General features: G+C 35.8%; 1 protein-coding gene across 2 annotated transcripts; it reads left to right on the forward strand.

Moving 5' to 3' along the window:
• The first annotated feature begins 397 nt into the window (after positions 1–397).
• LOC120283844 lies at positions 398–12,323 on the forward strand. Of its 2 annotated transcripts, XM_039290607.1 has the most exons (20): positions 398–654; positions 750–838; positions 920–1,029; positions 1,110–1,164; positions 1,851–1,939; positions 2,866–2,932; positions 3,023–3,085; positions 3,201–3,371; positions 3,456–3,549; positions 3,636–3,706; positions 3,827–3,902; positions 4,034–4,077; positions 5,171–5,238; positions 5,642–5,727; positions 5,837–5,994; positions 6,097–7,420; positions 9,031–9,305; positions 11,011–11,232; positions 11,314–11,470; positions 11,701–12,323. In XM_039290607.1, exons 1-20 carry the CDS (start codon positions 543–545, stop codon positions 11,988–11,990), a joined length of 3,621 nt encoding a protein of 1,206 aa, XP_039146541.1. In that variant the 5' UTR covers positions 398–542; the 3' UTR covers positions 11,991–12,323. The 2 variants fall into 2 exon arrangements, with proteins under 2 accessions (XP_039146541.1, XP_039146543.1); XM_039290609.1 differs by lacking the exon at positions 398–654 and having other exon boundaries at positions 930–1,029.
• Positions 12,324–12,653: the final 330 nt, after the last annotated feature.

Genomic DNA, 12,653 nt, shown 5'->3' on the forward strand with positions numbered 1-12,653 from the left:
GAAAGTGATATGAATGAAGATATATCAATTATGATGGTTTAATGATTTGCTGGGCGCATCATAGGCGATTTAAAAGACCTCTACTCTGAAAGGAAGAAATATATCATTTTTCACTGGAAGTCATCAAAATTTAGTAAACAGGATTTGGATTTGGAGCAATATTACAGTGCCATTGTAATATTACTATATTGTAACAACCACTGGTTCACTGGCCTAACAAGTGGGTGTTAATTTATGTTTTTTATAATAAAAATTATTTAATTAAAAAAATAAAAAAAATAAATATTTTTTATTTAAAAAAAAAAATCAAAAGCCACCACTGCATCCAATCCACCCTCTCTGGCACGTGCACCGACGGCGCTTTCTTCCTTTCCTTTGGCACGTGTGATCCGACACGCAGCTTCAGATTCCCGGTGGAAAAGCATTGCCCCCCTTTTCATCCAAAACAGCGGCCTTTTTCCTCCTCCTCCTCTCTTCTCGCCCCCGAGATCTGAATTCCTCTCTCCTTCTCCAGATCTTCAGCCCCCCTCCCCTGGGTTTTCATGGAGTCGATCATCGCTAGGGCACTGGAGTATACGCTCAAGTATTGGCTAAAATCCTTCTCTCGCGACCAGTTCAAGCTCCAGGGCCGCACCGCCCAGCTTTCAAATTTAGGTCTGTTGTTCTCTTTGAATTTGTTGTCGAATTGTTGGAGTTTGGGTACGGGGATTTGGATTTGATGGAGTTTTTGTGCTGAATTCTTGTTTCAGATATTAATGGGGATGTTTTGCACGCGAGTCTTGGATTGCCGCCGGCTTTGAATGTCGCTACTGCGAGGGTTGGGAAGCTGGAGATCACGGTATTTGATGTCTGAAATTTTGGTTTTGTGATGTTGAGGTTAATTGGTTCTTTGATTTAATTTGGGATGGTTTCTTGTCAGCTGCCTTCAGTATCTTACGTGCAAGTGGAGCCAATTGTGGTGCAAATTGATAAGCTTGATCTCGTTCTCGAGGAGAATGTGGATTCTGAGAATTCTAGGAGCTCGAGCAGGTGATTGAGGGTTCTGTCATGTCGAAGGTGTTGTGACTGTGTTGCCTGGCTATTGATTCTTGTTTGCTTGTACTTTATAGTGCCCAATCCTCAACGAGTTCATCGAAGGGGAGCGGATATGGATTTGCCGATAAGGTAGAGACTCATGTTCCGGCTTGGTTTAATCCCTTTTTGTTTTCTGTACGTGGCTGCACTTAGTCCTTAAGGAAAATGGATAAGCTTATTGTGGTAGAATTCAACAGTATGGGGAAAGAAGTGATCAAGGAAAACAATACATGATGTTTCTAGGAAATTTTCACTCTGATAGCAATCTCCTTGCTTGTCTGTGATTGACTACTTGAGAATTTATCTAAATGATAGAATGCCTAATGCCTAACTGGAGTTTTCTATATAATACATTTTATTAATAGAACCTGCCAAATTGTTGAAAGTGCAAAATGAAGGTGTTAGATTAGAAGATGAGAATAGGAAAAGAAGTAATACAACTTGAAAGCATTGGGAATTCTCTTACTTTTTCTGCTTTTGTTTTGCTACCCTGAAGTTCCTATTTATAGATTATTGACAAGTGCTTGACAAAGGCTGATTTAGTGTGCATATGCATATGAACACCTATATATGTATACACAAAGGAGTTACACCTCTCTTACCTTGAGAGGGAATTGCTATTTGTACTCTAAATACTGCATAATCTTTGAATGGATGTATTGTTTGGTCGCTAAAAAGCAACCGCAATTTAAACCTAAGCCATCAACTTCCTGTAATAGCATATAGATTTGGCTATCCATTAATCCATAAAAACTGATGAGGAGAAATTTCCTTAGATTGCAGATGGAATGACTATAGAAGTTGGCATTGTCAATCTTATGCTTGAAACAAGGGGAGGTGCTGGGCGTCAGGGAGGTGCTATTTGGTATTGTCTCTTGTCCTATCTTGCATCCATTTTAAGTCGTAGAGTTTTGCTTTTTTGTTTTGTATTGAATGCCCTATTGGTAAGTGCCAACTTTACCCGAGTATATTATTATAGAAAATTGTACCTTCGTTCTGCAAGATGTGGATGTAATTAGTTCATCTGATGGACTAATTTTTACATTGAGTGCAAAAAATTGCCAAGACATGGTTTTAAGATGACAAGAAATACTAAAAAGTGGGAAACATTACCTTTTGACTTTTGAACCTTTTGTATTTTGCCCTCAGTTTTGTACTAGCTCTTGAAGTTTTTATTTTGTGAATTCAACAATGTTCTTTCAGATTTATTGCAATCTGAATCTTTTGTTCATTTTTCTGTCAAATTGTCATAACTTCTGAGCTGGCATTGCAGGTTGTGGACTGGGTAAAGATAAACCTGGAAAAAATAATTTTCTTTTTGGATTTTATCAGAGAAAGAAAAACTATACATCAAAGCAAAGGATTTTGTTTGGTTAATAAAATCTGAAAGATTATTTATTATTATTATTTTATATATAACGATCTTGCCCTTGTCCGGTCCATATGGACTGACATGCGTAATGACAACTTAGTAGCTAACAACAGCTAAATTGCCAGATGTTAAGAAAATAAGCTACACAAATAAAGACTGATTTGAGGAAATTAAATTCATAAACCAGATATGTGTATATTACTCCTTTTTAAAAAGCCGATGCGGCCATGGTCATGGTCATTGTAGCTTGAACACTGATAACTTCTATTTCTTCTACATGCTTTTTATTTCTTTGAATGTTTTTAACTTACTACTTACATTCAAACCTTTCTTGATCAAATTTTAGTGGTATAAGGTTAGATTTGTTTTGAACTTTTAAAAGTTAATGTGCACATTTGTTCTCTGAATCTTCTGTGCAGGGCGCCACCTTTAGCATCAATTACAATGCGAAATCTGTTATTATACACTACTAATGAGAGCTGGCAGGTATTACTTGGTGTTGTGCATAGTAGAATGTCTCCCTGTAATTTGTTCATGTTCTGATGTCAGTTAATTAAATCGATTTTGTATTAACAGGTTGTCAACCTCAAAGAAGCAAGGGACTTCTCCAATAATAAAAAGTTCATCTATGTCTTTAAGGTCTTTATTCTTGTACAAGATAACTGGTTCTGTGGCTTGTTTTCAGCGATAAATTCTTTCTTAGATTATAAGCTATGCAATTTAGAGAATAATGTTGCTTCTCTCTTTGATGCAGAAACTTGAATGGGGTTCATTATCAGTTGATCTGTTACCTCATCCTGATATGTTCACAGATGCTTGCTTGGGCTTCTCAAACAATGGAAGGACCAAGCATGATGATGATGGTGCAAAACGACTCTTTTTTGGGGGTGAAAGATTTCTGGAGGGAATATCTGGACAAGCTTATGTAAGATCTTATCATAATCCCCATTTTCGATTTCACTAACTACCGTGGTTTTGATTTTGAACATATCAATTTTCTCTTTTCCAGATCACAGTGCAAAGGACAGAATATAATGCTCCACTAGGACTTGAGGTTCGATTACATGTGACAGAGGCTGTCTGCCCTGCTTTAAGTGAGCCAGGTAATGGTTGTTGCAACTCTTGAATACTATAATTTGTCATGTTTCACTGTGTATCTACTTGATTTAATTTTTAAATTTATGGCCAGGTTTGCGTGCTCTTCTTCGGTTCTTGACAGGACTGTATGTTTGCCTAAACAGGGGAGATGTTGATCCAAAGGTCTCACCACTTTTATGACATCTTTGTATTACTTTCTTTCATTTTTAAATGTAGAAAATGTCGGGTTCTTATACTCTTCCTCTAGGTTGTGTTCTTCATCTAGTTTACTCTTCTGTTCAGTGCTCCACAGAAGCCGCGGGACGTTCTGTTGTTTCTATTATTATAGACCACATTTTTTTCTGCATCAAAGATGCTGGTAGGTTTGCCTGTGGAAAACTAGTTTTCTTTCAAGATTCCTTACTAATCATTATTTGTGAATATAGACTTCTTCAATACAGGTTTTTTTTGCTGCGGCGCTTTCACTAATTATTTAAATCTCATTTCCAGATTTCCGGCTTGAACTTTTGATGCAATCACTTTTCTTTTCTCGGGTAATTTCTTCTCTTTAGTGTGCAAACTTGTGGTTGTTTAGTTTGCATTTTCCTCCTGTTATCAGTCTACTGTTATTGAAAGGACGACATATTTCTGTCACCACCTCTGATGGTTATAGAACTTTCTTAGTTTGAGCATTATCCTCATGATAATTTTCACCATATTAAGGTGGCATTTGGATGGAGATATTTAGGGACAATTTGTGTTTGAAGGTACATGTAATTGAAGTTACAGGGGATTTCAAAATTCGTAATAGCATCAATCTATGTTTGGTTGGGTAGATTTGCACATGTTTGATTCAAAGGATTTGGAAATTTGGTTTTGAAAAATTCTCATATGGCACAGGCTCCTAAAATTTGTGATTCTTAAATTTATGCTCTTAAGTCGAATTAATTATTTATCATCTTTAAATAGTGGATAAAACATTAGTTAAGTTTATACTACATTTTTATTTAGAATGATAAGTTTATATTTTAAGGGCATGTTTGGTGAACAACATAGGTTAAGAACATATAGGATATAATGATTGGATAGGAGTAGGAAAGGATATGGGCATCATAAGTTTATATCCTTTGTTTGATGCGCACTAGATAAGCCATCGGATAGCATTTTGTTATCCTATTGTATGTTTGAAGTGGACTAGATAATGGTAGGATATGATGAGTTGTATGTGAACAGACATAATTATTCTTTATAATATAGTTAGGTGATATGAGTTTTCTAGGGGGTGTATATATCAAAATTGAGATTTTCAAATTCTAACTTATTATCTAGTAGAAAAGGAATTCATAATGAAAATTTTGGATATTTGGTGATTTTATAAATCAAAGGGGAGAATTAAATATGTTCCTAATCACAACGTAGATGACGAATGAAATGCAGAATTTGAACAAGTTAGAGGCAACCAAGCGTGCCCTAAATTTTTTATGTCAATGAGTTCCCATCATTCTTGACATGAAATTTTGTTGTAGATATTTATCCCATCATTGTGTGTTCTTTCTTTCCATTTTCAAGTCATGTTTTAAATATGTTATGCTTCTTTTGCGGTGTCATTTTTTATTTCATTGTTGTCTTAATTTTTGTATTTTATAGTCAAGTGCCTCTGATGGAGAAGATGCAAAGAACTTGTCCCGCATCATGGTTGGTGGGCTCTTTCTGAGGTAAAATTCCCCTTGATTTTTATAGTATGATATTGAAACATGTGAAAACACTTCCCATATGGAGCAGAAGGTATGGGATAAAGATGAATGAACCTTAATCTGTGAGGTTGGCCGTGGATAGGGTTTAATCAAATTATTCTTAATACAATTTTTATAATCAGATTGCATATGGGTCCAAAAAATTGTCATTGACGATGAGTTAGTCTCAAGCTTCTGAAGTTACTATTAGGTTTTATTAAGTCTGAGCATATGAAACCATTTTGAAGTGCGAAAATATATGATGTGTAAAATGCTTGCCTATGTGGCCTTTTTTTTTTTCTTCTTTATCATGTTTGTTATGATATAATATTCTGCTTATATACAATTTTCAGTGAACATTTTTAACCATTTTGCTTTTATGCAGGGACACATTTTCACATCCTCCATGCACCTTAATACAGCCATCAATGCAAGCTGTTCCTGTGGAATCTTTGCAAGTCCCAGAATTTGGTTCTTTCCATAATCTTTGCTGACCTTTATGGTTCCATAATCTTTGCATTTTGCTTTTCAAGGTCTTGATTTTATTCAATCCTGATCCTTTCCATCACATTTGCTGCAGGTGAGAATTTTTGTCCTCCAATCTATCCTCTAGGAGAGGAACTATGGCAACTTAACATGGGTGTTCCTTTGATTTGCCTCCACTCTCTTCAAATAAAACCTTCACCTGCTCCTCCATCTTTTGCTTCACAGACAGTCATTGACTGCCAACCCCTTATGGTACTTCTCATAAACTTCCATCATAGTTCCATTGACCAGCGATTTTACCTGTATCATTTTCTACCTTAATATATATTTCTTTAATCATTCTCTTTTGTTCAGATTAGTCTTCAGGAGGAATCTTGTTTCAGGATCTCCTCATTCTTAGCTGATGGAATTGTGGTCAACCCTGGTGCTGTTTTACCTGACTTCTCAGTCAACTCATTCATATTCAATCTAAAAGAGTTTGATCTCTTTGTTCCTATTGATGCTGGGAAAAATGCTGATCTTGTGGGGAGCGGAAACAACTATTCATCATCTCAATTTTATGGAGCAAGACTTCATGTTGAGGATCTCTATTTTGCACAATCCCCATCAATTAAATGCAAATTACTAAATCTTGAGAAAGATCCTGCTTGTTTTAGTCTATGGGAATATCAACCCATTGATGCCAGTCAGAGGAAATGGACCACTCAAGCTTCACATCTTAGTCTTTCACTTGAAACTTCCTCTGGTTTAGAAATGCAAAAATCCTCAATGGACTGGTCTGCGGGATTGTGGCGATGTATTGAACTGCAAGAGATCTGCTTTGAGGCAGCTATGGTCACTGCTGATGGAAATCCTTTGTTAGATGTGCCCCCTCCAGAAGGTATTGTCCGGATTGGTGTTGCTTGCCAGCAGTTTTCTTCTAATGCTTCGGTCGAGCAGCTTTTCTTTGTTCTGGATATCTATGACTACTTTGGTAGAGTTACTGAAAAAATAAGAAAAGCTGGCAAAAGTAAAACTAACAGACATAAAATCAAGGAGTCCATAGGTCAGAAGTTAATGAAAAAGATTCCCAGTGATACAGCAGTAAGTTTGTCTGTAAATAAGCTACATCTTAGATTTTTGGAGTCTTCTTCAACGATTGGTCAAGAGGTGCCACTAGTTCATTTTGCCGGAGGTGATCTCTTTCTAAAAGTTTCACACCGTACCTTGGGTGGTGCTTTTGCAGTTTCAACCACTTTACGCTGGGAATATGTTCACATTGACTGTGTAGATGGTGAGAGGTTGTCTTTTCATATAAATGGCACAGATGCATTTGGTGTGCAGAATCTGGCGGCTGCTGAAAATGGGCATCCTCAAATGAGAGCCATCTTTTGGATTGATAACCCAAGGAAGAACAAGCTGGGGCCAGATCCATTTCTTGATATAACCACGGTGCATGTGATGCCATACAATGTGCAGGATGTGGAGTGCCATAGTTTAAATATCTCTGCAAAGATTGCCGGGGTACGCCTTGGTGGTGGAATGAATTACACGGAGTCTTTGCTTCATCAATTTGGCATACTTGGGCCAGATGGTGGTCCTGGAGATGGACTTTCCAAAGGCTTAAAAAAATTATCTTCTGGACCACTTGCAAAGCTTTTTAGAACGTCATCACTCATGGAAGCTGAAACAGAAGATAGTATGAACTCTATATCTTTCACTTGTATTTATTTTTAACTCAATTCCGCTATATTCTGGTACACATGCTAGGCCTTTTGAATATGAATTATGCCTCATAACCAAATTTATTTTGTTTGTTAAACAGTTTTGGCTCTTCATAAGGAAAATAATCACACACTTACTGGCAATAGTGATTAAAATTACAGGAGATTATTTTCTTTTCTTAGTCTCAAAAAGCCGTCTGTTTGTAACTTTCAAAATTTAATTTTGCTAAAATTGATCGGATTGCTGTTCTTCAATGGCTAAGATTGCTTGCTTTATGCTCACAGCATGACATGAACTCAATAGTGTCATCTTTAGCTAAGCATGTGCAACAAAGATGAAAGACTTGAATATTTTCTCTAATCCATAAAAGCTAAAAACACTATTAGGAACAGACAATTATGATGCTGCCTGAAGGTCTTACAAGATGTAGAAATTCTCAATTTACTTTCACATTTGCTAAGTAGTGGAGAGTTGTGGGAGTATTGTAAACAAAGAACTGTGGTTAAGGAATCAGGGAAACTCTTTTGCATTATCAAAACTTTGATTGCCCCATTTGGCTTGTTCCAGAGAGCTTCTTGATAGGGTAGTGGAGCTCGCAAGTCAGCTGAAACTGTGAAATTAGGTTTCACCATTTTTTTTTTTTTTGGGTTGTGTTTGTGTGTGCATGGTTAATATGCACTTTAGATTTAGTGACCACCAAGACTCAGTGAGCATTGTAAATGCTAAGGTATTCATGACTGAGTGCAAGATTTGCATGACTGAGCTGAACAAGTCCTGTCAGAGCTTGGATATTATGTGAGTTCAAACTCTGTTGACAGACACCAGTACTGTATGGTGAGCATGTCTACTACAAGATAAAATTTCTTAAGAAGACGCAAATATTGTGTTGAGGTTCAGTTGTAACAGAAGCTTAGCTTCTGTTGAATTCAATTAAAATTAATTGGCTTTGGTGGAAGATAAAAGAAATCCAGATACCTAGTGTTCAGTGCCATAAGCATGTTAAAATATACATGAGGTTCTTTTTCTTGGATTTCTTGCAGTTTAGGGCAATATAAGTTATAATGACATGATATTATGACAGCGGAGGAATTGGCCAATATTAGTAAGACTGTCTGGATGACTGCATTGCTTTGAAATTTAAGCTAGGAGGGTTCAGAATGATCTCCTCTTGATAAAGGATCGGACTGTTGCAAGGTTTGAATGACAGGAGTTTATAATTGGAGGGTAAGGACAATAAGTCCACTTGTCCTTATTTTAACTAGACAATTTATTGTGAGAGTTCTTAAGATGGTGGAGTATAAGTGAACATTGAAGAGCAAGGGAGCTGCAGACACGAATATGATATGTGACAGTTTGACCATAGAAAGTCAGTGTCATGATCTTACTTGGAATAGTTCCAAGTCATATATTTTGCAAAATATTCAGACCTAAAAATGTTTGGTTGCAGTGTTTCTTTGTACCTATAATTTCTCACTCAAAATAAACAAAATCTGTGTATTTGTTAAAGAGATGTCCCTATTTTTATCCTGCTTTATTATTTTCTCTTCATTTGTAAATTTACACTAATATTCTCTATCTTTTCAGATGGAAGCTTTGAAGGTTCTGGGATGTTAAAGTTGGGGATGCCTGATGATGTTGATGTATCTTTTGAATTAAAAGATTGGTTATTTGCTCTTGAAGGTACTGGGGAAATGAGAGATGGGTTGTTGCCCGTCAATGGAAATGATTTCAGTAGAGAAGAAAAGTGTTGGCATACAACATTTAAAAGTTTGAAAGTTAAAGCTAAGAACAGCCAAATGTCCAATATGAATGGAGGAAGGTTGTGCAAAACACGAAAGTATCCTGTAGAGTCAATTATGGTGAGTTTCCAATGTTTTGGTGTCATTTATATTCTTTTAGTCATAGTATTTGGGGAAATCAAGGGTCTAGCTGAATATTCAAGTGTTCATATCAGTTTATTGGGCAAATTTGAGTAACTTAAATAATTTCAGAAGAATTAAATTATAATCGTTGCTATTTATGAGCAACATTAATTATGGGAACCCCATTCCTTTGTGGAGTAGACCTTAATAAGAAACCATTAGTCTTCAGGGATTCTATTTGTTCTTTCTGATTGAAGTTTTGCAGAATTAAATGATAAGTGGGTCTTCTTGAATGCTGCATGGTAGTTTTCCTTTATTGCTCATCTCTGCGGGAGATTTTATTTCTTTGAATTTTGATAAAATCAGACTCACATGCAAATCCTAGTTTGTACTATAAGAGGATTCCAACAAAAACATTACCGTAGGTAGTAAGGGGCTCAGGTTTGCAAAAACATATTCAAATCCACTTCAATAATTATATAGTAGATGTCTACAAGACATTGACTGTTCAAATTTTGCTCCACTTGAGTTGGGGTTAATATATATGATTTGATATTACCTGTAAGCAGATAGTTTTTCTTTTGGAATCCATGTATGGATTTATTTGAGCTTTTGAAATTCTAAGCCTAAGACAGCCCCTTGATAACCATGTGGTTGTGGGTTGAGGATATACTAATTCATGTTTAACAGTGCATTGCCATAGAAAAACTAAGATCAAGCCAGCCCCTAAAATTGATAGCATCAATGTTGATTCTTGGTCACATGCCATGTCCGTAATCATTCTGGCATGTATGCCTTCCATATTATTGGTTGAAGGTAGAAAGGTAAAGGAAGCAAGTTTTAGGATATTAGTTATGGACAGGTGTAGATCAAAATTTGATCTGATCTTGGCATAGATCTAAAATTTGATCTGATCTTTATTCTAGTATAAAAGTCTAAAACATATACCATACTAATAGCAATAAGGTCTAAATTTTTTTATTGTATTCTACTGGCTAAGTACAAGCCAAGCTCTTTATCTTCTTTCAGTTCTTATGCACTGCTGGGGTTTCAATTGGGGTTGACTTGCATCCATTTTGTTTCTAGATAAATAGTATCAAGATCAGCTTTTGCTGGGGATACTACCTTGTCTTGGTCAAGAATCAAAGAAGCAACCATCACTGAAAAGTTGGTTCATTTACATGACTTGGGAGGTCAAAACAGCTTCTATCTAGATAAAGTTGCTTAAGGAAATTAGAATAAAATAAAACCATGGGTCATGAAAGTTGGTTCATACCATTTGTTAGTGTTTATGTGTTAAATTGGTGTAACCAAAATCTGCTCTTTATTTTATTCTTTTGCTGCCTTAGTTTTTATTGGGACTATTTATTATGTGGGAGTTTCTGAAACATCTGGCTTAGTATTTTGAGTTGACTCCCCTTTTCAGCATTGAGTAACCGTTGTGCTTCATAGTAATCTGATAGCAGTCTAGTGCATTGTTTCTGATATATGCTCAATAGATTCTTTCTGGTGCTCTTTGCTTTGTAAGCAAAATTGCTTCGGATACAAACAAATATGCTTGGAGAACTGTTTCCTATTCTGCTGAGAGTATGTTATTTTAACTAGTACTGTTCACTCTGATGAACAGCCAGAGAAGATTCATATAGTATTTGTAATAAATCAGTTCTGACTTCTGCTTGTTCTTTTGTCGATACTCTTCCAGATAGGCATTGAGGGTCTGCAGGCATTAAAACCTTGTTCTAAGAACGGTACTCAAAAAGCAGACATGAAAGAAAATTATCATGCTAATAAACATGCAATGGGTGTGGAAACTACTGGTGGTGAAGGCGTAGATGTTGAAGCATGCCTAGTTATATCTGATGAAGAAAACCACGAAGAGACCAGTTGGGTCATAGAGAACATAAGGTTCATAGTCAGGAAGCCAGTAAGATAAATTTCACTGAACATCTTTTGTCCTTTAATGAGGTGCAAGATTTGTGTTTCCTCAAATGGGTTTGATATGCAGATCGAGGCAGTTGTGACAAAAGAGGAATTGGAGCACCTTGTTCTTCTTTGCAAGTCTGAAGTTGATTCCATGGGTAGGATTACTGCAGGTTTTTTGCGTTTGCTGAAGCTTGAGGAATCTATTGGCCTGGCCACTCTAGATCAACTCAGTAATCTTGGTAAAATCTTATATACTTCATATAATTATGATCATCAGTTTGATGGGCTTCTCATGGCTCAAATATCAGGCTCTACTGCTGCTATAATTCCATGTGAATGCATCAAAATATTGCTTTGTAATCTGTGTTTTTTTCTAAATAATGCAGATCTTTTATATCAACTCAAAACATATATCAGATACACTAGGCAATATTTATCCAGGTTTTATTGTGAAAAATTTACTTTGCAGGTAGTGGGAGTTTAGATAGAGTTTTTTCGCCAGGCAAGCTTAGTAGACGTAGTAGCATTGGGAGTGTCAGCTTCACTCCTTCAAATGCCATCGGTGAGAGCCCTAAACAAAGCTTGGAATCAACTCTTGAGTCCTTAGAAGCCGAAATTTCAGAATCCCAGGCCAAATGCTCTGTGCTTATTTCAGAATTAAGCCAAATTGACAACTCAAAACTGGCCGAAATTAAACAACTAAATCAGAAGCTTGAAAGCATGCAAACATTATTGACTCGATTGAGATCTCTTGTTTAAATCAGGCTTTTTGTTTCGTCAAGCTTAATGTTGAGGAACATTTAGTAGTCTTCTGATTTGTGTCCAATTCTTTTTTGTAAATATTTATTTTTCTTGATGAGTGTATGTATACCTACAGCAATAAGTTTGGGTTGTGCTCGCCCTTAAAATTTTGTATCCTCTTTCTATACCAGTATGTATCATTTGGACAGAAGAAATGGGAGGTCAGGTTGTGCAATCAGTGTCCCATGTAAATGTTATATATTAACTTTGGTCAAGACCTTAATTCATATGTGCAAGTTGTAATTTTGACTTATATCTTCTAATCAAGGAATGAATTTATGGTTCTTTGATTGTTTTGGGACCATGGGTTGTTACTTTAGGAGTTGTTTGGTTTGTGGTAATGATATATTACCGCGTAATGAGATTACCGTGATAATGAGATCGGGAATGTTATATGCCCAGGAATGTGGTGGTAATTTATGATAACTATGTTTGGTTGGAAATTCATATTATATAGTAATCAACTTGGTAATGTTCTAAATTTTCCAAAATATCTGTGTCTACTCATTTTTGTGCAAGTTTAAATTTAAAATAAATAAAATTTTGAATAAAAATAAATAATTTTTTTGAAGTTAAACATATTCCCAAAATAATGTTATTTAAATTTAATTTTTTTATTTA

This window comes from Dioscorea cayenensis, chromosome 19 (assembly GCF_009730915.1).
Source record: "Dioscorea cayenensis subsp. rotundata cultivar TDr96_F1 chromosome 19, TDr96_F1_v2_PseudoChromosome.rev07_lg8_w22 25.fasta, whole genome shotgun sequence".
In the NCBI taxonomy this organism is placed as follows: domain Eukaryota; kingdom Viridiplantae; phylum Streptophyta; class Magnoliopsida; order Dioscoreales; family Dioscoreaceae; genus Dioscorea; species Dioscorea cayenensis.